A 27,882-nucleotide genomic window follows, 5' to 3' on the forward strand; every position below is an offset into this window, starting at 1 on the left:
AAAAACATCCCTGAAGATACAGGAGATCACACATCTTTAGCTGTGAGAAGGTCTTGCACCGGATCTGTGAGTTGACCAATTGTTACTGTTACTTTATCTGACACTGAGCTCAAACCATAGACCAGCCTCTGGTTGGCCGCCTTCAACCCCAGGAAAGCTGGTCACGGCACACAACTGCATCAGTATGAAGACAATCCTGCATTCCTCCAAAAAGAAAGACAAGGCTACACCACTGAGAACTTTGTATCTTCGGGTCAATCACTCCCCAGCAGGTCCCCAATAAGTGGTTGAATACATAGTGGGCCATTTCTATGAACGAAAGAACTATTTCTATGAAAAACAACACTCCCACTTGCGGTCATGTTATTTCTACCAAAGTCTGCTCAAAATAAAACTAAGGACTGAACCAACTGGTTGCACCAAGACGACAGAGCAGACTTAAGTTCAGAATGCCACACTTTCTATTACTCTATGCTGAGTTTTTTACAAAATCTAAGCTATTTAAGGCACAAAAATTTTGTTGAAATTCTCACAACTGTGTTAGAGAAGTGCCACTAGCTCACTGGCACCACCTACACGTGCCAATGGCCAGTAACAATACACTTAGGCAGTACTAATACAGCCAGGAACTACAGAAAAGATAAATTAGTCCCTGTGGGGGTACTGTGGGGCTGTAATTTCAGTTCAAGTTTCTATGACAATACAAGCCAAGAGACTGAAGTCTGAATCACGCTGAACCTAATTAGAAATGGCAAGCTTTGGAAAGCCATCTATAACTTTCCTTTTAAATGGCATGCTGTACTAATAAATGAAATGGTTTTACATGCCTTTTACCAGTTTCCACTAAGGCTAGTTCAATTTCAGAACTCATTCTTTAATTGTGATGTTGTCTGAGAAGAAGCCTTTCCAAATGCCAAGGTAAATGAGCATCAGCAAGGTGATGGATGAAAAAAGGAACGTGTGCTGTAGACAGACATCAGTGTATAGATACAGATTCAATTAAATAACATTTACCTGAGCTCTTATGTTCCAGTCCTGCTATTAGATCAACATACTTAAGCCCAGACACCTTCAAAAGATTAAAGCTGGCCAGGAAAATCTGCTTCCTGGAATAGGAATAGCTTTGGATACATAAACGTTTGGAGTAAGTTTTCCTCTGACTGCTAGCTAGAATGCAGAGAAGTGCCACCCAGCTCCATCTGGTAGGCAAGTACATCGGCAGCCTTGAAGCAGGATCACCAGACTCATTACATGGCACAGCAAAAAGTCTGACTCTGCTGGAGATTGCTGATGTTTGAAAAGAAGGGCTGTCTTTGTCTTTCCTTTGGGTTTTTTGCTTGTTTTTTTTTTTCTTTCTTCCTAAAGAATCACAAAAGGTACTTGGCCAGAGGCCAGGGATTCTGTTTTAAAAACTGTACAGGCAACACCTACACAGTGATGTGTTTTCCATTATTGAACCTGTAGCGACTGTTAGAAACTTTAGAAAAAGTAGTGTGTTTCAGATCTGCTGAAGCTAAAATACCTGCTGTTCCTAACACTCTCCAATTTGATGTTGGGCTCAAAATACCCATTAGCTCTCTTCAGGGCAGTGAAAGATGAGATTATCAATTATAACGCAGACTGCTTATGAATCTCTGCTATCCGTTTCTGGTAAGTTTGTTCCTTTGGCTTCATAAACCAACATGAGGCCATACATGACGTGTTGTTGTCTGTGTCAACTGCATCTGCAAAGCTCAAGATTTAAATTAGATGGTGTAACACATATCTGTGTTCCTAATCATTCTCATTCACAGTATTGGGGAGTATTGGAACCGGCTCAAACACTTTTGACTTTGCCAAGCAATGTTCCTGGTGGAAACAAAAAGATAGGAAGATATTAAAAAATGGTTGAGATGGAAATAAAAGTATGTCCATGAAACTCAAGAAAACTAGCTACATGGCACATTCAACACAAAGATTTCATCCTGGCTTTTATCCATATTCCACATTTATTTAGACAGATATCATCACATCTCAGACCTACCACCTGTCAGCTCTGATTTGATAAAACAGTGTGTGTGTCTGCTACAACCCCCTGAGAACGCACAGTAAAACTGCTTAACATAAACCACCGTTATCTAAAAAGCTTACCAAAAAGGGACGTCACATAATGACACTGTTGTGCAAGTAAAGCAAGCTATAAGATATAGTTACTTACTGTACCTCAGCTGACAGGTGGAGATTTATTAAGATATGCCAATTCGCATACTTTCAGGTAACTACAAAGGTAAATGCTTTGTCTGAAAACTGGAATCTAACTATTGCACTAATCTTCAAGTTAACTCAAATAAACAAACCTGTGACAGGTCTGGCATATGTAATCTTAGAAAATTCTCTCAATTTGAAGCAGTCGAGCAATAACACTTTACACTTGTACTGTGCCTCCAAATGCTTTATTTCACTAAGGGCTGCAAGCCCATTTGCTGAAGAGAGTTTAACTGATGTGTCAAAACACCGTTAAAAAACCTAAAAATTCTATGAAACAGCAAGGAACAGAATCCTGCCCTTTCTAACCTTGCATCTTGTCTTTTACCATAAAAACGGGGCCTCCCATTTGAACCACTGCCTTCCAATCTAAGACTGAGCGCAGGCATCGCTGAAGAAAGAATGCTAGCAACTGGCTAGAGTAGGCTTTTGCTTAAGAATCAATGGCATTTTGTCATCTACTGCTTTAAAATGTAAGTATCTTTTCTTCACCTTAATTCGTTCTGGGGCAAACATTCAAGATTCAAAGTTGTACCTCGCCTCCGTGCACACAGCCTGGATGAAGCGAGAGATTAGCGTTCATGAAAACGATGAGAAACTAGAAAGCACCTCCTGAGAGGTTCTGCGCACAAATTGACTACGGAATAAAAAATGGTCGGAGGTTACCTTTACTGTAATTGCCAGATGACTTCAAGTGGTTGACTCTTCAGCTGCAAGCCACTATCCATTCAGTGGAATTCCTATCCTGCATAATCAGGAGACACGCACTTGGCACTTACCCAAAATTCTCTGCAATGCACCTGCTTTTCTGTCATTTTGCGGATTTCCAGTTTAGATATATTCATCACATCAAGCAACACAACACTGGACCTTACCAAGAAAATAAATTAAAGAATGTCACATATAATTTCCTTCTTTGTCTGATAGGCAAAATACCAAGAGGCCTAACACTTTGTGGCCAATACGGAAATGTGCATGTACATGCACTTAAAAAGGAAAAGAAAGAGGTTGCACCAGAAAAAAACACCCAACAGGCTGATACGTACAGCTAATTAGAAAGTTAAAAGAGGATCCGAAGATAAGCTACAGCAAATTAGCCCCTGGAATCTACAGCAAACATTCCAATGCACTTGGACTCCATGTGTCCATCAGGATTTCCAGGACAAAAATACAGGCGCGTGTGCTCTGCAGCACATCTATGGTAAATCCAACGCGTCTGACATGAATTGTGCGTAACCTGTGAATGCTCAGATCATCACACCGTTGGTTTGACCCATCCTGAACGCATTGCACTTTGGACACGCTGCACAGCCTGCACCTGCACAGAAGGGCAGGATCTCACGTCTTCTACAATCTGGAGATGAGTTGGCCCCGCAAAGCATCGGCTGCTCAGCGTCTGAGGGCTTCAGCCTCCCCCAGAACACAAATGCAGGCTGTTTTGTTTCTCCAAGCAGCTTTTCATGTAATATTACCACTATTCTGGCACATGTTACATCCGTGGGAAAATCTTGATATTAATTTTTCATACAGTTAAGAGCTTTTAACATTTTTTTTCTTATTTCTCTCCCTTTCCTCAAATAATTGTATATTATTTTATGTTGTTATGACACATCTACTCCCGTAATCATAATGTGACACCATATCATGATAAAATACATAATGGAAGTATCAATTTCTTTTTTATAAAATTTTATGACATTAACAAGTATTAAAAGCAGATACCACTTAAAGAAAACTGCAACAGCTTATTTCTGTGTTAAAAGCATCTCCTTGTTTGTGTTGCAATGAAATAGGCGCTAATGAAAAGTACGAGAGAACCGCTCCCAGGTAAAATCCTGCCTCTTTGGAAGGCAGCAGGCAGCTGAGTGCTGATGAGGCTGGGATTTACATCGAGATTAAAACCCAAACAACACTTCCCTAGTGTAAAAAGAAGAGTCTATTAATGGGTAACTGAATGTTTTCCTCAGCTTGCTTCTGAAGGACTGTATTACAACAGTTTTCCATGAAGACAAATTTTTTTAAAAAACTGTCACCTCAAGATTAGTTAAAACACAGTCAGAACTCCTACAATAAGAAGTGATTCAAAGGTAGGTAAAGACTAAAAAGAAAATAAGATGATTTAACTAACACACTAAAGTGGAGACTGTGATTTAACTAACAGAACAATGAAAGGAAGCTCTGATGAATGAAATTAAAGTAACAAGACTTAACACTTTTTGAATACATGCACTGTGGCTCTTTAACGATCAGCGTGGTAAAGTGGAAGAGCTTTACAGAGGCTGAAGATCTCACAACGCCTGGTTTGTAACTGAGCAGAACTTCATGAGAAGCAGCTTCTTAATCTGTCACAAGTCTCTGATTCAAGTTGGAATGTGCTCCTAAATAAGGCTTTGCTTAATGCACAGGTACCAAACATTCCTTTTTTTTTTTCCCTTCTCTTTATGTTTATAGGAAGCAGATTTAAAGAAAGTAGCTCAGTTAGCTAACATGCATGGGAACGCCCCTGAATGCCAGCCTTTCAGGCAGCAGCACTCGCTGGAGCTCCACTGACTTCAAAGCCAGTTTGCCCCAGCTAAGAGACTGTTCAGAACAGCGTGGAAGATGAAAGCAACAAGAGAGGCAACGACCACATAAACCCAAACCAAAACAAAAATCCCCTCAGGTTTAGGGAGCCTATTTTGGATGTCCCACCTTGCACAGAAGCATAATCCTGCATAAGGTAGCCAAGAACTGAAACCTCCATGCATAAGAGAATACAGGGCTGCGAACAACATTGCCGCCGCTGGGAATGCTGCTGGGGAGCAGGAAGGAGAAGGCTGGGCAACAAGAACTGTCTGCATCTACTCACCTCCTGGGCTTGCTGGCCAGGAAAGGGAGAGCATCCTTGAAGTACAGTACAGCTTGTGACTGCTCAGCTGCCTGGGACGCTACTAAATACAATACTACTGATGTGATCCACACTAATATCTGAATCCAGCCTCTCGGCAGCAACGAGTAACGGGACCAAGTAGGTGTAAGGCACTAAGGGATCTGAAATACCTTCTCAACTGTTAAGATCTGCTTCAGAAGCACAGGACTTGATTCAAGGCAAAGGGTTGTTTTGCTTTGTTTATCATAGTGCTGACTACAAATGCCCTTGCAATTTTCTATCAAAAAACCCCGCCACAAATGAAATCTATGCTTACCTCAGTTTGGGAGGCAAAGCAAAAAAACCCACAACACAGTACCAACATAGAGCTGTCAAAACAAATTTTTTCTACTGTTTCTATGATTAAATTTCCTTTCTTTCTGACATTCAGGGTTTTAAAATGAGAAGTAAAAAGAATTATTATTAGTCTTCCAATTCAAGATACACAGAACTGTATGGAGCATAACACCATTATTAAGATTTTACCGTTAAAAAGACCGAAGAGTATATGGGAAAGAAATTCAAGTAAGGGCAAAATTGGAAAGATTACAGAGGAGGAGGTAACAAGCTCTACTTGTAAGAAGCAGAGTAGAAAAGAATTCATAACTAATGGGAGAGACGCGAGAACTGTGGCAGACAAAATATGAGACATTGTTCTGTGAATACTGGTAGTCCAAACAGGCGTGTAGGCCTGAATAGCTCACAAGAAACAAAGAGAGCTGAAGGCAAGGCAGATAGGAAAAGACCGGGAGAAAATGGAACAAATTGCCTCATCAATGAAATATTGTCCAGGTGGGTGAGCTCTGAACTATAATGAAGTATTTTTAAATGTAGCCAAAATCAACGACACTGTTATTTCATCTTTGCCCTGAACTGCCAGTTGTGCAAAATAAATGTTGCGGGTCATTAGTCTCCAACACAAACTAGAACACTTATGTTTAAATGTAATAAAGTCTTCATTAAATAATTCCATTATGTGTGTTTTCCACCGACTGTACACATACCACGAATTACTGATAGCAAGCCCTGGGCAAAGGCAAAAGGAAAAACAAGAGTTGAAGTGAAAGCTTCATTTTTTTTTTTCTTAGGGTGAAGCAGGCTGAACGCACACGAGTGATTCTGGTATGTTTGCTCACAAGAATAGCATCATCATTGCATGAATAGGCTTCCTGATTTCAATGAAAACTCAGAGTAATGCATTATTCAGGTCAGCTAATGGAATCAGAATCTGATGTAATTTGAATTAACAATTAGTAAGGTGAGCAAGTAAGAAACAGAAAAGCAAGAAACAATCTGAAGCGCAAAACGCAATTTGATCTCTATTGCCAGAAGCTCCAAATTTCAGACCTGGGCTGCCTCCCAGCAAAGCGTGGGAATGCTCCCTTGCATGGTTTATTCTTGCCCGGTTACTACTCAGCTTCCAAACAGGGCACTAAAAGCAACTGTGGCATCAAATCCCGCCCCTTGAAAGCAACCGCACCGTTCAGTCCAAATCTGCTTCATAAACTTATCAAGCTCCATTTTAAAAGTCATGCATTATTTTGCCTCCTTTATTTCTACTAGAAGGTTTGAGAACCTTACCACTTAGAGTGGCTAACAACCTTCTTCTAATCTCCACTCTAAATTTATTCATAGCCAGTTAAGCCTCATTCATTCTCATGCTGGTGTTGTCCTTTACCTTACGTGCTTGTTTTCCTCTTGGGTATTTAACCATGCTAAATTTATAGCTAACACTCAGCATACAAAACTTCATTTAGCTAAACTAAATACACCCAAGCATTTAACCTCTTCTCCTATGATGAACTTTGCATACACCCAAATGACTACATCTGTTGCAATTTGATTTCACTTTTGGGGTACAAGTGGGTGCTTTTCACTCTGAACTTGAGGAGATAAAGTCAGATCTTCCTATAGTGATAGCGACAGAGCCCGTCTCTATTGAAATTGTCCTGGCTGGTTTATTTGAGACTTATCTTTGTGTGGGACTCCAAAGTTTGTATTTAAATCTGAAAACGTGCAAAACAAATTTTAAAATAACACAATTGCAGAAAGAGTCATCTATGTTCCTGCCAATTCAGAAACACCAAATGCTCTATTCTTCTTGTGTATATAAATAGCATTTATGCCTTGTGGAAAGAAAAGATTGTTTGAAGGTTAGGAAATGAACCCTCAGTTTTGGAAAATAAAGACATTGGCTCCAACCTCAGGGTGCTGACACATCACCCGGTCTTTTGACGATGCAGTTCCTCACCTACTAGGACAATGATATTCCCATGCTTAGCAGACATGCGGGCTGCAAGGTGGGAAGACGGTACCATTTTGAGGGTGCCCAAGTATGACAGAGGGGTGCAATAATGATAATGTTGCACAGGATGAGCACAAGATGAGATGATTCCAAGTTAAGCTGCTTTAAATACAACATTCAGAAATGCTTGCGACCGAGTCCCAGCGGCTTCACATCACAGACCTGCAAGTTTTTGTTACAACTTAATGCGCAGGTGAGTGTAGGCAGCAACGTGCCAGCCAGCACAGAGCAGGACTCCACACCAAGCTTTCTCGCCCCCAGAACCAGTGGCGCACACCAAGGTAATGCACGTGGATCCCAGCATCACCCCCTCCCAGGGAGCACCGACGATGCGGTACCACATGCTGCACCACATGTGCCGGCGGCTGGAGTTGACAGAGGAATTCCCAGGAGGCAGCGAAGCATGGCAGCAGGCTCTTATCTGCGCCGCCTCCAAAAGCCTTAACCTAAAATCACTGTCACCTATCGTTCACAGTGTCACACCGTACTGCTCCAGGCCACTCACAGCCTCAAACTCCTCCTTCAGTGACAGCTTTTCAACTATCACCGCTCCCAAACATATGGAAATTCATGTACTTTCGGCCTTTTCAAGCGCCCTTCTGATACCTTATGTTTCATTTCTTTCTCCCCGTCTACTCCACCGTGCAATTTGGATTGGTTTCCTGAATGCTGACACGGGAGATGTTGCTGTAAGCAAGTCCTTACGTAAAGAAATTCATGAGGCAAGTAATGCAAGTTGAGCCTAAACACACAAAAAAATCATATACAGTGAAGCATTTTAGTTATATACAGGTTCCTAGGAAATGTTGGTCAAAACAATTTTTTTTTTTAAAATAAAGTTGCCTTCTCTAAAACTGAGTTCGGTTATACATGTGAAACCACCTGACAAAATACCATTTTGAAAAAAAAAAAAATCCAAAACAGAAGAAAAATATTTATGAAAGTGATAGGTACTTTTTTTGTTTCAAAACAATTTGTTTTAAAATTAATTAAAAAAAACCCCAAACCCATTTTTTAGACATTTCTAAGATCTTGGAAAAAGTCTTCATTTGGAAAATTCAGAACTGTTCAGAACTGTTTCGGTCCAGGACAATGCATTCCTTTAGCTCAATATATGGGATACATAACCCAATCCACTTTCCTCTATCATCAGAAGATACTAACATGTTGCAGGACTTCAGGTTTAAGTCATGCGCTGTCAGAATATGACCCCCTCTGTTTGCTAACATGGACGGTCAGTAAATAAAAATAGAAGCAGCGAGGATTTTACTCTGGCCCACAAACAACGGTAAAGTTTAAGGAAGCATGAAGGTCACAGGATGAAGAAAGAAAACCAAACTACAGTGAGAATTGCTGCACACTGAGAGCTAATTTGCAGAAACGAGCCAGACAAAAACAGATGGGATGTGGGAAAGCGGGAGAGTGGTGACTAATGACACTTGACTGCCAGATGACCCTGGAGGTTTGGGGGCTGGCACGGCACCCGAAACAGTGCCAGCAGCTGCCTGGAACTGCCCTCTCCCCTCTCACATTTCATTAAGCAGACTCACCTTGGTCTTCTGCATCGCCCCGGAGCAGGCACAGAGATTACACGGCATCCCCGAGAAGCGGAGTCTTTCAGCTAGGCTGCCCTTCCAGCCCGTTTATGGAGAGGCTCTTCGAGAGAGTGCTGCTCACGGCTGCAGGTGCGCTCGCTGCTGGGCCCCAGGGCAACTCGCCTGCAGTAGATTTGCTCTGTCACGTATCCTGTTCTGCTGTTTCTGTAAAACTTCACTTTGGGATGGAAGGAATGGATTCGCAAAAATACCAGGATGTAAGGTGCTCTCTTCAGGGCTCACTCATGGTTTGAGATACCTCAGCAAGGTTTCATAAACAGATACCAAGTCACGCTAGGAGAGGGAGACCACAGGCTTCAGTCCACTGCTAACTCCTGGCTCCCACTTGGACAGAGCAGCAGTTCTACATGAAGAGTGGACGGTTTTGTTTTTTAAGATACACCTGGACTTGGGACGTGGTCAGTGAGTCTCCTGCTATAAGACATCTGCTAAGTTTGATCTCATACTCATGGACCACAGCCCTGACCTGGAACAATTTCTGCCGAACATCCCCCTTCCCTTTCAACAGGCCAGTTCTTTCTCCTTGTACAAAAGGCTACTGGATTTATGCCCGAGCACTGGATTACACAGGAGAACTTGGAGCTGTAGCTAACTGTGAAAGCTAAGCTCCATTCAAATACAGGCACATCCTTTAGAGCCCCAGCACCTTTTGCAAATGGCCTTGCAGCGTCTCCTGAAGGCTCTGACGAGGTTTTTGTGGGGGATGTGCATACCGTGATACTCTGCAAAAATGTGGGGGGGTCCTAACTTTAAACATCAATGCCTTGGCCATCCATTTCTTGTAGTTATCCAAGTAGGATAAGTTACGTTCTAAAATACAATGTTGAAAGAAAGGCACTCATGAGGGGAAAAAGCATTTTAATTTATGGGTCTATATATAGAGAAATCCAGCTTTTGTTTCTGAACTTCAGCAACTTAACAATAGCCAAATACATATATTTCTTGAAAAATAATACAAAAAATGCTTTGGGCTGAGACATTTTATGCCAAGTCACAGTCCAGAGCAGAATTTTATGGTTGAGTTATAAACCTGAAAAATATGGGCTTATAATGGAAATCCTGACAGACCCTAGTAGGTGCTCCTATAATATCTTGAATTTGATTTAGGAGTGGTTTTCAATAATGCTTTCCCAAGCCAGTCTGTTGGGGACTGCTAGGAAAAATCTAATGTGGTGTGTCCCCCCCTGCTCCCCCTGGTGCAGCTCAGTGTACTCGATGAGCATGTGAGAACGCTGCTGTGTTCAGGCAGAGCTTAGGGAGCCTGCAGCTGTCAGGGCCCCAGTATCAGAGACCCTACAAACATCAGTGCTAAGTGCACCTTCCATTTAACAAAATAATCAATTGTCTATCTCTGTGCAATAAATTGCTCACTTCTGTGCTTTTGCAAACGCCGATGTGATTTGTAAATAGCTGAAAAATCTGCCTCTTTGCTATTTTTCTAGCAACCACGAACCATGGAACTGTTTTTGGGAACACTGTCTTTCTTGGGGGGAAGGGAAGAGGAAGCTTAGATAATCCAGAAGGAGTCATGTTAAGACTGGAGAAAGAATGATTACTACCCACTATAAACCTCTCCTGGTTGCTGACAAGCTGAAAGCAAGTTAAAATCCCTGCTCACAGGCCCTTACACGGTACAGAAGGGTCAGCTCGTACCGTACTGCGCAGAACAGAAATCTAACTGCTTTTGTGTTAGTGGTTCCGACCTTAGCTCAGTCCTCCAGGAACTGCTTTGTCCCAGATTCCCCGTGTGTCCCTGCTGTCACCCGCACCCTTCACATTTATCCCCCTGTAAATTAAGCTGTCAGAAAGCTACAAGGTTAGCCTACGCTTGTCTTCTAGACAGCGTAGTCAGAGGAGAGGTAGTCACCTTCAAAGGTTGAGTCATTCCACCCAGCTCTAGAGCTAATGACCAAATATATATCTATACCCACACACAGATCCATAAACAGCTCAAATACTGAAGTTATTATAGCATGCAGAAGAGCCTTAGAGAATCAGAGGTCAGAGCACAAAGCTGGAAGAAAGATATCTCTATAATTTTCATATAAACCCAATCTTACCTTTTTGTTCCTGTGGTTCTGATGCAGTCTCCCTAGATTCAAACATCCCTCCCCCACAAACTAGAACAGCACATGGGGTTTGTGCAGTTATCAGCCGGTATTAGAACTCTCAAAACCAAATGCCTTATTATGAGAGAAATGAGGAAACTGAGGTCCTCTCCAAACCCTGTAATGAGACCCAAGACCATAAAACCTCAGGTGGGTGACAGGCATGATGCTCCTGTGCTCTTCAGAGCACTGATCGGGTACCAGCTAGAGGGAGCCAAGCAGCCAGAGAATGAGAACGAAGGAGAAATGATGACACTGGAGAAAGAGCAACAGGCAACAGAGGTTGACGCAAAACACTGTAAACGTAGGGGAAAGACAGAAGTAAAGAAAGCAACGGACAAAATTACAGATAAAGAGAGAGCGTGTATTTGCTGAGCAGACAGTCAGTCTAAGATGAAAGGAGAAATAAAAAAAGAAAGGAAAAAACTTGTTCAACATTTAAGTTGATGAATTTTATCATGCGTTCCTTCATTTTCTCGCTTTTTACAACAAACTTCGCCTGTGAACAACTGGGTTTTTAGAAAAGATAAAGAAGTTACTAAATCAGTTCAAGATTCCAGATGAAATGACTGGTGAAGAAAGGGGGGAAACTGCTTGAAAGTCTCCATAAATAGGTACATAACTACGCATGAAAATGTGGAATACTGTGCCTGCCAAGGAAACACGCAAAGCACAGATACAGTGGAATTATTGTGAATAGGATCCAATTCCCTGATTTATCTGGAGAATTATTTCCAGCCACAGCAACTAACAGTCAAGGGAAGAGTGGCCAGGCTCTGATCCTGTATCTCAGCCGTACGAGCAATGGCTGCACAAAATGTGCCCACATTCATCAGAGCACGGCAGATCAGACACAATGACCAAAGTCCTAAGATTTATTTCCTGCCCTGCCTTGGATGGAAAAAAAATTCCTAATATCTGAAAGGATCAAAAAAACTTCTTCAGTGTCTCACAAAAGCCCAAGGCAGTCCAGTTAACCACAACAAAAAAGAAATCTGTCCCCTTCCACCACTTAAAAGTTAAAAGCTAGGACGCAGAATGTTGCAAGATCCACCTAAATTTTGTTGCAAGGTGCTTCTCAGGTTTGTATGAACCTTTGTAATCCAGGGAGCTGCCCAGAAAAGTCCCTGGGTATGGACAAGGTGGGGTAATTCCTCCCGGAGACTTGATGCCGTACCCTCTTTCAGTAAGAGCTCTCCAGCCACACCAGAAACAAGGGTCCTTCATTTCAATCTGCCACCTGTGGATATCCAAGCTTTCCAGCAGAGTGAGAAAAATAGTCGTGATGAATAGGAATAAGAAAAGAAAACTGCACAGAGGGATTCAGGAGAGTAAAATGATACTTTCCCTACCTATTTTGATCCTGCATACAATTAAAACCTTGTTTCAATATGGCTTTAATTTCATAGTCCTTGGTCTAGATCCTACTCTTCTATATACTGCACTCCCTAATAGAGCAGCCCCATTAGTAAACTACATCTATGCTAATGTACTTGCTTGCAGTGATAATTATCACAGCCTTAGCCCTGGCCCTCGCCAGTGCAAGCGTGTCAGGAGGGGTTGGTATAGCATTATAACTCTACAATTAGCCTTGTCATGGCAAGGAGCTCTGGGAATAGAGACATCTTGAAGCTTAAAACGTGGACAGCTGATAGATGACTGTCATTAAGCGCCTTTGTTCACTCCATGATGGAACAGTCACTGAGCTGTAGGGTAGGCTTCTTTAATGAAAAAGAAAGACCTTGAACCACAGCACTATCCTCCACCTCCTCCCAACCCGTCCGCTCACCCCTGTTTCCTCCCACTTTACACAGCTTCTCTCTCAGCGCATCTGCAGTAGAATAACAAAAGCTGTCTCTAACAAGTCATTCCTAATCCATCAAGTCTTGATGGAGGAGAAAGGCTCCTCACCTCACAGTACAGCCAAGGGGACCTCGCTCACCTCCGGCCCTCCCTGCTCAGAGCCTCCCTCCCTCCACACCTGAGGAGCGCAGGTTGAGACCCGTTTAATTTCGGACGTGAAGTGAGTGCTGAACCAGCTTCTGGATCAGCTTCTCAGTTGCATAAATCAACACGGATCCTTTGAATTTCACATAGTCCGTGCACTTCCATCCAGTTGAGAAGCACTGCCCTGGGCAGTAATAAAACACCCCTTTCTAAAAAGCCTGGCATGGAGTGAGGCTTCAGGAGCAGGCAGCAGACAGGCCCTCCTTTTTGCCGAGAGAACTGCAGAAGGGCACTGAGCCCCGTAACGCGAACCAGCTAAAAGGGAGAGATAACAGAAAGAAGTGGTAAAGGAGGCTTCGCAAGCACCTTTGCCTTGATTGCTCCCCGAGACTCCCAGCTGCAGATCTGCACTGCTGGCAGAGAATCCCTGGGGAGAGCAACGACTGCAAGTGTGCTGGAATAATACTCAACAGGCTTGAAGACGTGCATCTGCTTCATTAAAATTCGATCCTCAAGTTCCTCTCTCCCTTTCTTTCCTAGAGTGTTTTCAAATGTTGTTTTCCTGCGTACCTGGATAACTGATGCTGTGCAGGGCTTTCGTGGCGGTAATTTGAGAATTTTTTTATATTGAAAAAGTATAAAAAGTAATCCCCTGAAGTACTCGATTTTCCTTCCATGACATTCCACATCAACCTACTTCTGCTTTAGCTCGTTAGTATTCCGAGGGGTTGTGAATGAATTATTATAGCTCAGAATGCAAACCCCAGGCCTGGCAGCCCCTGGGGGCCAGAGGGCAGAACAGAACAGGGCGCTGGCGAAGAGCCAGGAGAGCTGAGCTCTCCTCCACAGGCTGGGCGATCCCGGAGAGCTGCTGTCTTTTAGGAAGATTGCTTCCTTTCTTGCTCTTCCTCTGCCTTGTCTTCTTTGGGGCAGGAAAAGTTCCTCTGCACTCGAACACGGCTCAACCAAACTGCTGCAGGTGTAACACAAATCAACAGCAGCAGAATGAAACCATAATTGTACCGGAAAAAATAGTAAAACAGTAGCTGGGGCTGCCTGGGTTGAACTTCCGCGTTGAATTTAGCAAGTGCTGTATGCGAAGTTGCAGAAGCAAAAATGCATTTCTATAAGCCCTTGAGAGAGACAGAGCCTATCACAGCACAAATAATTCCAACAGGACTCAGGCTAATTTTTCCACGAGAGTAACAGTGAGAGGATGCAGCCTCAAATACAGGTGCCTTATAGTTAACCTCAACTAATGGCGGAGTGTAACCGACTCTTTCTGCCTACAAACCTCAAGATGTTTCTTCTCTTCTTGAATGCATTTCCCCAAGAATGTCCTCACTCCCACACCTCCAAGTTGCCAGGGAGCGTGTTTGGGCAGCCCTTGCTGAGAGAAATTATATCAAAGACATTGAAATATCAATGCACACAGTACCGTTCTTTTTGTTTGTTAAATGTTCCTGATGTACATGTATCTGCACCGCCTGACAAGGACGTAATTCACCTACTGAGAATTCACGTTTAAGCCTGTGCTAACCTTACAAAATTTGATTCCCAATCCATTTCTCAAGTAGCCAACACTATGGACGTTCATGAAGCATTACTCCATCCTTCCATACCCTAAGGCCACCAGGGCTGCCACTCTTGCTGCCACTCTAGGAAGTATCTTGACACATGAGCATAGTTTACTGCTTTACTGGACATCAAACTCCACGTAAAATTGCTGAGCTGAACTCAGAGCTAAAAGGTTAAACATTCAGTCCCTGGGTGCGACACTACACATGGAAGTGAGACACAAGGAGACGCCTTGTGCATCTGCAAAGCAGAAAGGAAAAGCCCCTTTAGACACAGCTGCTAACAACCATGTTTTAGGCAGAATACTGGGGGGCTACTCTATTTTTATAACTTTCATCCATAAAATAAGAAGATAAAGCTTCTGGAAAAAGAACACAATTACCCTACAATGATATAACAGTCAGAATAAATTCAACACAATCTGTATAAGCAAAAAGAAAAAAGCATCCAGGCTTTTTTTCAATTGGCAGTAGATAATACTTTTAATAACTGCCCTATCGTCAACCTTCAGAAATGATCTCCAGAGCCATATGCAGGTTGGCAACCAGGCATAGCGCCTAACTAGTTTTTGCATCTAGTTGTACAGAAGTGGAGACATATGGAAATGAACAGCCTGGCAGCACAAGTGAAGTCTGAAGCAATGACTTCGATAAATAAATGCCTGCACGTTGGCAGATGGAGAAAAGCGCAGTAGGGAGGAACTGTATTGCAGCAGCAACTTGATTTTAAATGATTCGTAAAAATCAGACTGAACTTCGGAATCAAGGCATTTCTTGTTGGGAAAATTCTCCCCATAAAAAGACGGAAGATACGCGTAGAAAGATGTATCTAACAAAAGATACCAGAAGCTGCCTCGGTTCAGGGAGCAGGGAATAGGACTGGGTGGTCACTGATCATTCTTGCCTCTTATTACATTGCTAATCACGTTTCTAGTAGCTTTCAGAAAGATACAACCAATCATTCCCAAAAGTCTAGAGAAGCAAGATGTGGAGAGACATCCCCGAGCCGTACGGCAGAGCCAGCAATGTAAGCACAGTGGACACAGGTACGTGGGATACACGGACCTCTCCCGCAGTAAACGGCAACTAGTGCCTGATGCAAGAGCCACCTTCTGCATTCATCCCCCTGGAGAGCAGGCTATTTGTAGGCAAATTGAATCTTTCCTATTTGCAGGCTGCAGACTGATTCCTAGTCACTGTTAAATGCGACAGATGAGTGGAAAACAAGTATTACTACTCCCCTGCTGCTAGCAGGAGACAAGCATGTTCATTCCACTTTTTGGGATAAGGGATCTCCTTGCCTGGTGATCTCAAAGATTACTCTTCCTAGCACTTCTGAAACATTTTCCTGTGTACATCCTCTAACCCCAATCAACATTACAGTCTGAGAGATGGCAAGGGAAAAGGCATTCCTGGGTCCCATCGGAAAGCACAATGCAATGCAGAAAATTCTGTGCAGCATTTGCCTTACTCTTACATGTTATGTGGTGTGGACAGCCCCATGTCCCTACAGCTTTCCTGCCTTTACTGATAGCCTCCAATATAACAATTAAGGTATGTATCTTTATGCATCGATACAACCTGGCGGGGAAGATTTCCAACACACAATTGTCATTCAAATCTCCAAAGACAAGAAAAAAAATAAAGAGTTAAAGGTACATTTTACTTCTTTGGAGTCTACCTCCACAATGGGATTGCACCACAGCGGCATGGTACGCAGGCAGTCAGTACCTCTGGTGACCTTCTCAGCTCTACCAAGCCATCCATCCCCTACCAGACACCACTGACACACACACAAAAGCAGCAAAATACAGAACTCCCTGTCAGAAACGTACTGATTCTCTCCATGCCCAGTACCAACCACCGCAGGAAAAATAAGAGAAGGGGAAGAGACACATGAAGAAACCAAGGAGAAAATAATCCAAACTGCGCTAGCCCAGAGATAAGAGGTCAGCCATATGTACCAATAACTGCACTTTTTCAAGAAAACAGTCACTTGCTGCTGTCTCCAAGCTGTAGCTGAGTGGACGAGCTTCATGCTGTAACATGAGGCCAAGGCAAAATTAACCTTAAGATTATTATGATGCAGAAGAAGATGAATTTAATTAAACTTTAATAAACTAACTAAGCTTCACTAAACACCCCCTCAATAATAGGCCACCTTTTGTTACAAAGAAACTCCCTTTCTCTTCCTGACACTTCAGCAGTTAATATTAGGCCTACGATCTCACTTCTTTGCACCGCTTGGTTATCCACCATCTCAGAACTCCAGTATCTGTACTACCTCATCTTCTCCTCCCACATCACACGGTGATCAAGAAAACCAGCAGGCGATGATTTTCAAATGACCGTACCTAAATCCAATCCCCACGTTACACTGAAACCATTTACAATGGAAATCAGTTTAGAACCTGTTTCACTTTGATAGGAATCACCATGGGAAAACCATGACCTGCCTTCCACGGACCCTCCCACAGCTCTGTCAGCCTCTGGCATGGATCGAGCTATTTGCTGCACTGAATCAGCTGCCCACACGAAGCCCACAGCAAAGCAAGTACTCCTTGTCCATCAGCAAGTACATTAGTCCAATGAGTCAATGGCCACATGCATTTACAAGCTGAAAATAAAGGTGGATTATCTTTTCACGTATGCCACTGTGTAAATGTTCTGTAATAAATAATAACAGCCACTATCAATCAAGAGAGCGGAGAACAGATGGGAAGGAGGTTGTGTTGAGGACTCAAACAGGAATATGTATTTTCTCCCCCACCTTCTTTGGTCTGATAACAGCCCTAAATAAACCCTTGCAGATCTCCAGATACAGTCAATCCCCATCAGTGTGTTCCAACATTCCGTGCAGCTCTGGCTGCTTTACCACCACAGCGCAGCACAATCACCCACATCAGAAGGTGGGTTTGGGACTGCCCCCACCCCTTCCACGGATCAACCCCTCTACCCAGCATTATGGTCATGGCATCTACTGTCACCTTCAGCCGGGTTTGACAACAGGTCTGATCCTGGGGAGAAAATAGTCCCTGTTAATGATGAACCTCATACTCCTCCTCTCCTTGAAGAAAATTGCAGGGCTAGCTGAATTTGTCAGACAGTATTTTGCGTTTAAGATTTTAAAAGAAGTGGATGTTTACACAATGGCTGCTTTTCGGTCCAGCAAAACAATTGCTGAATCTCCAGGTTTCTCTCCAGCGCTAGAAGTTTAACATCACAATTTGAATTCAGATTTCGTAATACAAGTTGTAGCAAAATTCACTTAAGGCTGCAGATTAAAAATAAGAGGGCAGTCTGTGGCACAAATTTGTATGTAACAAGCACCTAAATAATCTAAAACTTTAAATAACTCTAAATAAAAAGTGGGTTCCAGATTCTCATTTCTGGTAACATCATTGTACACAACCCTAGCTGCAAGAGCCTTTAAAATGGATAAACACTACGGCCCCCTACACTCCCAGATCTTGTTACTCTGTGCAACTGATTATCAATAACTTGGGACTTAGCACAACACTGTATACCTAAACACACCTACAACATTTTGCAAGGATTACATTAGGGCTGCATTTCTGACCTATACTCTGTTCCACCTCAGCTGAAGTGGATATGAACGATAATGGCTTCACTCTTGCTCCTCAGAGCCCACATGAAGGCAGAGAGCATTACACCACAGCAAGCAAAGAAGGATCCAGCCCTTGAGATTTCCCGTTCTGCAGAGATGAGCAATGTTACCCTCCAGCCTCAGCTGTTGTGATCGGTCTTAAAAACAGCAGAACCACGGTGGTTCCCAAAGGAGTGACATGAAGTGAATATTTATCTTCTCGGCAGTGTGGGGGCAGCCAATGGATGGCGTATCAGCATTTAACTGGCAATGCAGATTCAGAAAGGTTGAAAAGTACAATCAGGTTAAATCAGTATCTATAGATAGTGAACAGTAGAATGGGCTGAAAAATCATTCTGTACTCAGCCCCAGATGTCACACAGGGGCCTTCTTCCCCTACCTTTTTTTCTTTTTCCCCCAAAAGACCCCCCATTAATGCTGAGTTGGAAAGACAGTCAAGAAAAACTTTGGTTTGCATAGTAACAAGTAATCGATAATACTGTAAGCAGCCAAAATAGCATGTATTTCAAGAACTACCCAACCCTCTTGAAAACAAAAACACACCTGAAAAAAAATAAAACAACAATTTTTTTGTTTCTTTTTTTTTTTTTTTACACGGCACGTTTTTCACTTAGTTATGAAAATGACAAAAAAAAGAGCAACACGAACCACATACCTTAGCTATTTGGACACACCAGTTTAGCAGAAGCTGGGAGCCGATATTATCCTTATGTTCATGAACATAATCCAACAGGCAGCCATGAGGCATCAGCTGAGTGACTAGCTGAATGGTCGGGCTCAAGCAAACACCCAGGAGTCTCACCAGGTGCGGGTGGTCCATGCTGGCCATGATAAGGGCTTCCTGTAACAACAAAAGTGACCCAGTTACTCCAGTGTGCTCAATGACTCTATGCAGAGAAGACTTCCCATTTCCCATAGAGCATCTAAAGGGGATCAGTGTCCCCTAAGTACCATGAATTCCCGAGTTGTCTATCCAGTGCTTGGCAGAACCCAGACCGATGTACACTTGATGTAAGGAGCCCCAAGCAACGGGTCAGCCTGTCTGAACAGATCCAGGGAAGGCTCAGATCAGAAATTCCGAATGGCCCTATATTTCCTGTCCTGATACAGCCACAGAAGCAGAGGTAAGTGTGACACATTTGACTTTACTTAAAGGTCCCATTGGTATTGTTTTAGTTCCCTTAATTTTGTTTCTTGAGTATATTTTCCCAATTTGTGGCTAATCCATTAGTCATCCACTTTTTTTTCAATGCAAGCAAACCATGCTGCTTGTGTATAGTCTGATGTTAGGTCTTATTTGACAAGATATTTGATTAAGCTGGGCTAAAATGCCTTACTGGATCAGAGATTTTATGCTTAGTATTTTATAGGCTTAAGCATGTAACTTTTATATGTCAATTGAAGCCTTCCCAAAGTTCAACCTGCAAAGGGTTAAGAAACAAAAGGTTTACTGTGGGCTTTTCAAATGTGTCCAGTGCTCCTAAGTCCTACTGAAAATCGGGAGATCTGTTAAACCGTTAGGATATGACCATGCTACTGCCTCTATGACTGCTGTACAGCAACAGCCCAAAGCAGCGGTCGTGACAGCGAGCAGCTGCAGCACCGGTCCCGCCTCTCCGGAGGCTGCCACAAGCAGAGCACTACACAAAGCAGCGCTTCTCTAAATCTGCGCCTCTTAGCTCCGCTTCTCATTCTTCCAAAGTCCTCCACCAATAGATCGTGGGTGAGTTATTTTGTTTTTTCTATGGCTCAGCTTCCCACATAACAAATAGGAGATTATATTCCTTCCTTTCTTCTATATTTATCTTTTTCGAATAATAAGTTTTCAGAGGTTTTCAGCTGGCTAGCTGGGTTGTCCCATTCCAAGGACCAGAAGGCCCTACTCTTGGCTACACTAGTCGGCCCTAAAGTTTGTACCACTGACAAACAGCATTGGAGCTCCATATTAAAAAGCTACCTATCCGTTCCTAGAGGTAACGCTGCCATCACAAGCAACTGGCATTCATTTAGGCAGGGAGAAAGCTTTTCTCTCTCATTCACCGAGCTGAGTCCTCCATTTCAAGACCGCTTCATCATGGCAATGGAACAATGAAAAGTGAGATGAAACTGTGGCTTTGTAAAGCTATTTTAGTTCTCTCTCTTTCTCAAAAAACCCATATGACATCTTTCTGACAACTTAAAGAATAACAGCTGTAATAGCGCCAAAGAAAGAAAGATAGAAAAAAAGAATGAGAAAAAGTTGGCATCAGAGGAACACAGCATGCCCCCCCCAACTCACAAAAGTGGGGTTTTTTCTTTCCCTATATTAAGGCAAAAAAAAGTCCTGGCAAGTAGGCTGAGTTTGTATTAAAGGAAATTGCTCATCATAGTACAAAGAATATTTGAAACCAAATTGCAGAGTATTTGCATAATAGTTCTCTCTCTTTCTTTCCCTCTCTTTTTTTGTTAAAACGAAAAGATGAACAAGACACTAATTGTAGGGTTTTTTCCCCCCAATAAGAAAAGAGCAGATGGCCTCCATTGGGGGGGAGCATCTCCTTCCTTTTTCTTCCTAAATGTATGTGAAGATATAAAATAAATAAATGAATAAATAGGGGCTATTTGATGGGATGATTGGAGGAGGAGCTCTGAGGAAGATTCCAATGTAACAAATTAGAAAAGGGATCTTAATTTAAGTAGTTTTGTTCACATTCAAATTAATATAGTTTTTGCTCACTCAACGGGTATATACAGGCTTTCCTTTTTAGCCTCTCTTCTGTTGTCACTAGAAACTGTCACTGAGGGCCATCAGAATAAATACCTGTTGACAGGTGCATTACCCAGTTTCAGAGCACAAAATTACTTGGCCTCATTTTCTCTTCTTACCCCATTCATTTTCTCCTGCACGTGCATAGGGGGATAGGACTTGTTGCCCTCCCCCTCTCTGAGTAAAGGTAAGAGTTTCTCCAGGAACTTGGAGCAGGAGTGATGAGGACTCACTCAGCCTCTTCTTTGTGATGAGGACTGATTAGAACATAGAAAATACATTCTTTTTGCTCACCAAGGGACTAGATGGAAAGCTTTGAAGCATGCGCTCCATTAGTCTCCAGCTACTTGCCACTTACAAGTCTAAGTCCAGAGGAAAGACACTTCTGTACGGTAAAAAAAGCAAGCAGTGTCATTTGTCTCATTCTGATGTTACGGGAAAGCACATATTCTTCCAACAGTTTTGGGCAATGGTTCCAGAAAAAATTAAAATTTTGTTAATAAAATATTATGGACTGCTCTGTAACAAACTGAGGCACGTAACAGAGAGCAGGGAAGCCTTCATTATAGATCTAAGTCACTAATGGATACTAAGTGAGCACGAATCCTGGCTTCACCTAGTTATTCTCATTAGTAAAAGTATTGTTATTTTTATTGAACTATCATCTACAGGAGAACTAAATTCAGGGTTATGCCTATCTGGCACAGCACAAACACAAAGTAAAAGAGATTGCAATTGTTCTGCTAGAGCCTAATTAGACAAAACAGACAAACAACAACAACAGGAACATAATGACTTAGTAACATTTTAAAAATCTGTTCAGCAAATAGGGAATACGGGTCCCCATTTTAAAATCTGTTTGGACACAAAAGACCCTAGAGCTACAATCTCCATCGCACTTAGGCACTCTGCAGCCTGGTTCCCAATTAAATTTTCTATAACGTTTAAACAGGTAAAGCACCTAAACTCCCTGACTTGGCTGTATGACACTGGCATCTTTTAAAACTGGCCTCTGCAATTTCCCATCTCTTATGTCTGCAGACCTCTGTCTCAGTTGGCACAATTACATGAATGATTTTAAAACTGTGCCTAATTTAATGGAGAGGAAACCGAGGTACAGAAACGCACAACCCACTACCCACAGTCACGCAGGAAGCCTAGAGCCGAAGTGCGAACTGAGCCCCAGACCACTTTATCTTTCCCTCCTGAAAAAAACCCCTTCGAAGGCTGAAATAGAAAAGGGGAGGAGGGGAGAGGAATTATTATGTTATGGTACTTTATCTTTCCCCCAGGAGTCAGAGTCTTTGTAACATCACATGCTCACACTAGCGTCTGAGAAACGACAGGAGTGGTGACAGTTTTGAAAGGCTCCTATCGGACATCAGGCACCCTCCTTCATCTGTCTGCAGGAGCAAGAAGTATTATCACAAGAGTAACCCCCCAGCCAACCCAAATCTCTTCCTGCAGTTTGTTTATGCTACTGTTGCTGCTCAGGTATTAACTCTCCCAGCAGTGCGCGGCAGCCACAGCCAGGACAGCTACAAACCAGCCAGCTCAGACGCAGGTAGCAGTTGTGGAGCTCCGCTTGCCCTTGCCTCTAAGATGTATTTTGCAGACTACGGTGAGCCCTGACCAGCTGAGGCTACAAGATCTCAAATGAGTTACTTAAAACCAAGGCTGTGTATGTACATTCTATTCACTCAGTGCTTACAGTGTTAATATGTCCGAGGGAAGGCAGGTAAAGAAAGATTTTGATGCAGAAGGCAGCTAATCCCACAGGTAGCTTGACAGGGCCATTGCTGTGTCCCCCCAGCCTCGTCACAGACAGAATAGCAAGTGACTTTAATTGAGCCTTCCATGTTCAGCTCAGTAATATACTTCTTAGATATGCTATTTTGTATAAAGAAATCATGTCACATTGATCTTTCCTCTCTTCTATCCCTTTTGAAGGTGGCTGAATTATTGCCACATTAAGCTCAACTCCTGTGATTTATATACACAACCCTACATTAAACAATAACATTTTAATCCTTTACGCTGATCTGTCACGTGCATTTAGTAACACAATAGCATACCCAAGAAGAGGGTGGGTTTGTAGGTCCCAGTGAGCCATCACTAGACTTAGGAGTGCAGTTTCTGCCCGAGCAGCTGTGTCAAATAGGGGCTGAGGAGGTGCAAGCGCTACCCACAGCGAGAGGCCAGCAGAAGCCTCAGAGCACCTCAGTTAGACTGCCAAAACACACTTAAGTAGGTAGAGCTAATTTAAGTCACAAGAACTGGCCATTTCTGTAACGATCAATGCATAGTCACATCCAGGCTGCAAGCACTTGTCAACACAGATGAAGGGAACCAGCCACTCATTTCTCACCAGTCACTTAAGTCGCCTTCATTCCTTAGATGGCTTTGAAAATCCCACCTAAAATTGTCTCCTGATCTATCCATACTCTGCAGTCATGTTTGAAATGCCTTTAATTTGACTGCTGTTTCCGAAAAGTAACTCAAAATCCAACTAAAGCAGGATTTTCGTTTCAGCCTTTGAGGATGAGGAAATAAAAACAATTCTCAAGACTCTGAGAAGAAGGAGTTTCCACAGTGCTCTGAGTAACACCTACAGTACGTTTTATAAGATGGTATTTAACTTCCCCATTTCCTACTTTGATGTGTTATTGCTAACAATTACAACTGACAACTGAACATAAACATTAGCCAGCATGACGGTCCCCGAAGAGCATCGTTTGATACAGGTTATGTTCCTCTGACCAGTTAGTTTGTAAAGCAGTGGACTCAGCAAGCTGCATGTGCCACTAGCAGTAAAATAACGCCATACTCATGCCTACGTTGAAAATTTATTCTCCACTGTCCTGGTTTCGGCTGGGATACAGTTAATTTTCAAAAGAAGCTGGGAGGGGGCACAGCCAGGACAACTGACCCAAACTAGCCAAAGGGATATTTGATACCATATGGCCTCATGCTCAGTGAGTAACTGGGGGGGGGTTGGCTGGGGGGTGGGCATCGCTGCTTGGGAGTAGGCTGGGTATTGGGTTCTGGGTGGTGAGCAGCTGCACTGTGTATCACTCGCTTTGTATATTCCTTTATCAGTATTATTGTTATTTCTCTCTTCCTTTGCTGTTCTATTAAACTGTCTTTATCCCAACCCACGAGTTTCACCCCTTTCTCCTGATTCTCCTCCCCATCCCACAGTGGGCAGTAGTGACCAGCAGCCATGTGATACCAGCCAGCTGCGGCTAAACCATGACAGCCATCCAGAGCAGTCCAGGACACAACTCTCTTCCAGGACACGTCCTCATTAATTAATACACCAGTTCAAGTACCCGGCCAAGCATCCCTGGCCAGACTCTTCCTGAAATGCTGGACATGGCATACAGACAACTCCTGCGATCCCCTGGGGTCCTGGAACTGGGCAGGGCTGACAGTGAACCTTCACCCTGCCAATCTGACCTTCAGAATGGGTCAAGAGACCTTCCCTCGGCTGCTTATGGAGGCTCTGAAACATGTTAACAGGCTGTGTCATTAACAGTCCTGTACCGCGTGGTGGATCCCGGCACCTTCTACTGCAGCGTTTGAGAACCTCATCTTCTTGGTGCTGAAGACTTCACTTAACAAGAGAATTAGCATTCGAAGCAATATTGATTATCTCCTTATATCAGATTTAAGTATCTGTCAAAAAGGAAAAGATGCTCCTTCTGAAGACTGGCTCTTTAACACATGAGCTTCCCAGGCACCAACCAAGAGCCCTGGGAGAAGCCCACTTATAGGTAGCCAACATCCCTTCCCAGTGCTCCACAGACACATGCTGTCCCTCAGAGCCACTGCAGGAGAAACACAGTCCCTGTTCCAGAGAAGTATCACACATCTGCTGCCCCAATTCAGCAAGTCCAGGGTAAATTTTACTGCTCCAGTTAAGCCAGATGAACATATATACCCGATAAAGTATTCAGTAAGCAGGGACAAAGTCTGAAAAATCTTTGGTTTCCCAACCTTCGGCTTCTAACCATTCTCACCATAAAATGCCCTCAAACAAAACAAAACAAAAGAAGCCAGAAAAGAACAATCCATTTGTTTTTTCTAATCATTGTCGAGTAAATAAATGTAGTTAAAAGCTGACTTCAGACTGTGCTGTGCATTTTTCTGAAAGCACAAGCTGTGCTGCGGTAACAGGAGAGATACTACAGTGAGTACACTGCTTTTTACATTCATTTTACAATGTTCCAATGGCTAGGGCAAACACCTGTCTGGAATGCACGTCTGACTGCTTCGGGGCAGATCCAATTACTGTCCAACATATTTTCAATGCCTTTTGTCTGTCTGCTAGGTCTTACAAATGTTTTAGCCTATGCAGTCTGCACCATTACTTAAGCTGAGACACAGCGCAACATACACTCAACAACGCCCACATTTATCCTATGGCACTGACACCCATTGTTGTATTTCCCCCGTACTTCCTGTGCAAGATGCTGTTTTCAATTGCTTTACAGTATCGCTAGACTTTCAACCCTTGGGCTGCAATCTTTCACCGCTTGGGCAGATATCCTCTAGGAAGCTCCTGTTGAAACGTCTGAAATTTCTGAACATGAAATGAGAGATGCAGCCATGGGGAGCACCAAGGGATACGTCAGTCCCCCAGCGGGACAGCAGCAAACACAGGCAGGGCAGTAGCAGCATCAATTGCCACAGCTGTTTTTCCATGAACCGTTTCATAGTCATTAGGAGCAGACACATTAATGGGGCACTTTTAGGTAAAAGTCTTATTTGGGACTTGGCAACAGCTTCTATAACCCATTTTACTGCTGTGTAATACAGCGAACGACACTTAAATGCTGCAAGGGCAGACTAAAGCTCGAGGTCACTACTGCAGGACTGAGCTACGCACTTTAACTTGGCTCATACGAGTATGGTAGCACATCCAGTGTCCTGTAACAAAACAGGTTTTTCTGTCGCTGTATCCTCCTGGGATACAACCTCCTAGGTTGCGTACTACAAATTCTCTCAATTTCTCACTGAAGAAGCAGGACTCGGGAGGAAATGAAGGTATTTTTTTTTAAAAAAATGAATCTTTCTATACATCCACATCCATACTACAAGCATAAAGCAAGATGAGTACTTACAGTAGGTACAGTTTCATTGCTGGTGGTTGCACAGAGGTGTAACAGTGCACATTCAGCTCCAAATCCTATAGGCACACTCACACAACCAACCGCTTTTTCTTTGGGGGAACACCGAGTTTAGCTGGCACAGCAAGAAATAACTAGAGGTCTAAATCCAGGCCCTGTTATTAAGGAAGTCTAACAGCTAGAGTTTTGCACTGTCCACCATCTCCTTGAAACTCCCCCTGGGCTTGTTCTGCTTTAGGAAGCCATGTTAAGGAAGCTGTATGGGACCAAACAGAAAAGATAACAGTAGGAGTCTTGTTAATGTGTGTTTCTTCAGAGTTAGGACAAACCCTTACGATTAAAGAGACTACTGGCTTTGAATGGGTGGTTTCGGACTTTATCTCTTTGGGACATAAGAGACGTGAGCTTTTTTGAGTTCACTTGCCAATGAGGAGCTTGAGAAGAGGTCCGTTGGGCAGTAAGTGGAGTTAGTGCATACTCAGACTGGAGTACAAGTGTGCTGCACCATTAAATGGTGAGATTCTTTCAGAAAGGTCTGGAAATCCAGCTGCCGGGTGTGCCACTACACCCAAAACTTTCTAGAATAAAAACTGAGACCGAAAAATAAAAGAAAATAAAATTCCACAGCAGGGACCACACACTGTGGTCTATCATGCACAAATGTGATGTAACCAGCATCAGGCAAGTACCACTCTCTTGGCTGTGACCGAGCTAGTGCCATCGGCAGAAGCTGGCTCCAGGTCAGCGTCCCCTCCTGCACCCAGGCTGCAGTGTGTCCATCAGCAAGGCTGCTACAACACCTGAGTAATGTGCTCTCCACAGCCCAGGAGCAGAGCTGGTCTCTGGCTGCGGCACTGCACAGCCTTCTCTGGAGGTGGTTTGCGTGCTTAAGTGTGCGGCATTTCTCAGACCAGGCAAACCCTCTGAGCCTCCCGGGTCTCACAGCACCCAGCAGAGCGGGGATGCGCTCTTCCTGACTCGGCGCTGCAGAGGCACAGCCTGCACTGCTGACACTGAATTCAAACGCGTGCAATTGCCCCATGCGGTTCAAATGCATCCGAGAGATGCCCCACTTTCCTCCAAACCCTTACTTGAAACTGGCACTATCCAAGGATTTGAAAGCTCTCCCTCTCAAAGGTGACAAAGGTTACAGACTGCTGGGTCAAACATTCCGTGCCCACCTTAGAGAAACAGTAGCTCCTATTCATGCAGGAATAGATACCTTCACGTGCTTATAGAAGCAAATGTGGCTCACTATAGATTTTGGAGCAATATAAACTACGTTAAAAAAAAAAAAAAAAAAAGAAAAGCAGTACTGTGATCCCTGTCCTGCAAACACTGAGGACATGGGTAACCATGCTGACTCCAGCAGGGTCAAATGCTTGGAGTTAAGCACATGCTGAAATGCTTGAAAGTGTAGGAGATACATTTTGAAGAACGCACACACCAGATACTTCTTACTTCTCCCTGCTGACTTTGTACGAATTAAGTCTCCCAATTCATCAGAGCCTGTGTCAGACAGCTGAGGAGGAATCTCAAAGTCTAAAGGAACAACCCTCTAGTGCACAACAAGCTACGCGAAGATTTTCCACCAAACATCCAGTCAGGGGACAACTCCCACCAGCCTTTCTGTGAACCTTGCCTGAAAACATTGATTCTGGTGACTAGAAA

At 43.2% G+C, this 27,882-nt stretch overlaps 1 protein-coding gene across 9 annotated transcripts in view; it reads right to left on the reverse strand.

The window, feature by feature from the left end:
- The window catches only part of ERBB4 (erb-b2 receptor tyrosine kinase 4), a 633,162-nt gene that overhangs the window by 87,045 nt on the left and 518,235 nt on the right, over window positions 1-27,882 (reverse strand). For all 9 annotated transcript variants that reach the window (XR_008467602.1, XM_054207999.1, XM_054208001.1 and 6 more), the window contains one exon: window positions 18,989-19,174. Coding sequence is in view for 8 of the 9 variants with exons in the window: in XM_054207999.1 (XP_054063974.1) it covers window positions 18,989-19,174 (186 nt within the window). In the remaining variant the exon portion in view is untranslated. The remainder of the gene's footprint in view (window positions 1-18,988; window positions 19,175-27,882) is intronic.

The sequence above is a fragment of the Rissa tridactyla genome, chromosome 7 (genome assembly GCF_028500815.1).
Source record: "Rissa tridactyla isolate bRisTri1 chromosome 7, bRisTri1.patW.cur.20221130, whole genome shotgun sequence".
In the NCBI taxonomy this organism is placed as follows: Eukaryota; Metazoa; Chordata; class Aves; order Charadriiformes; family Laridae; genus Rissa; species Rissa tridactyla.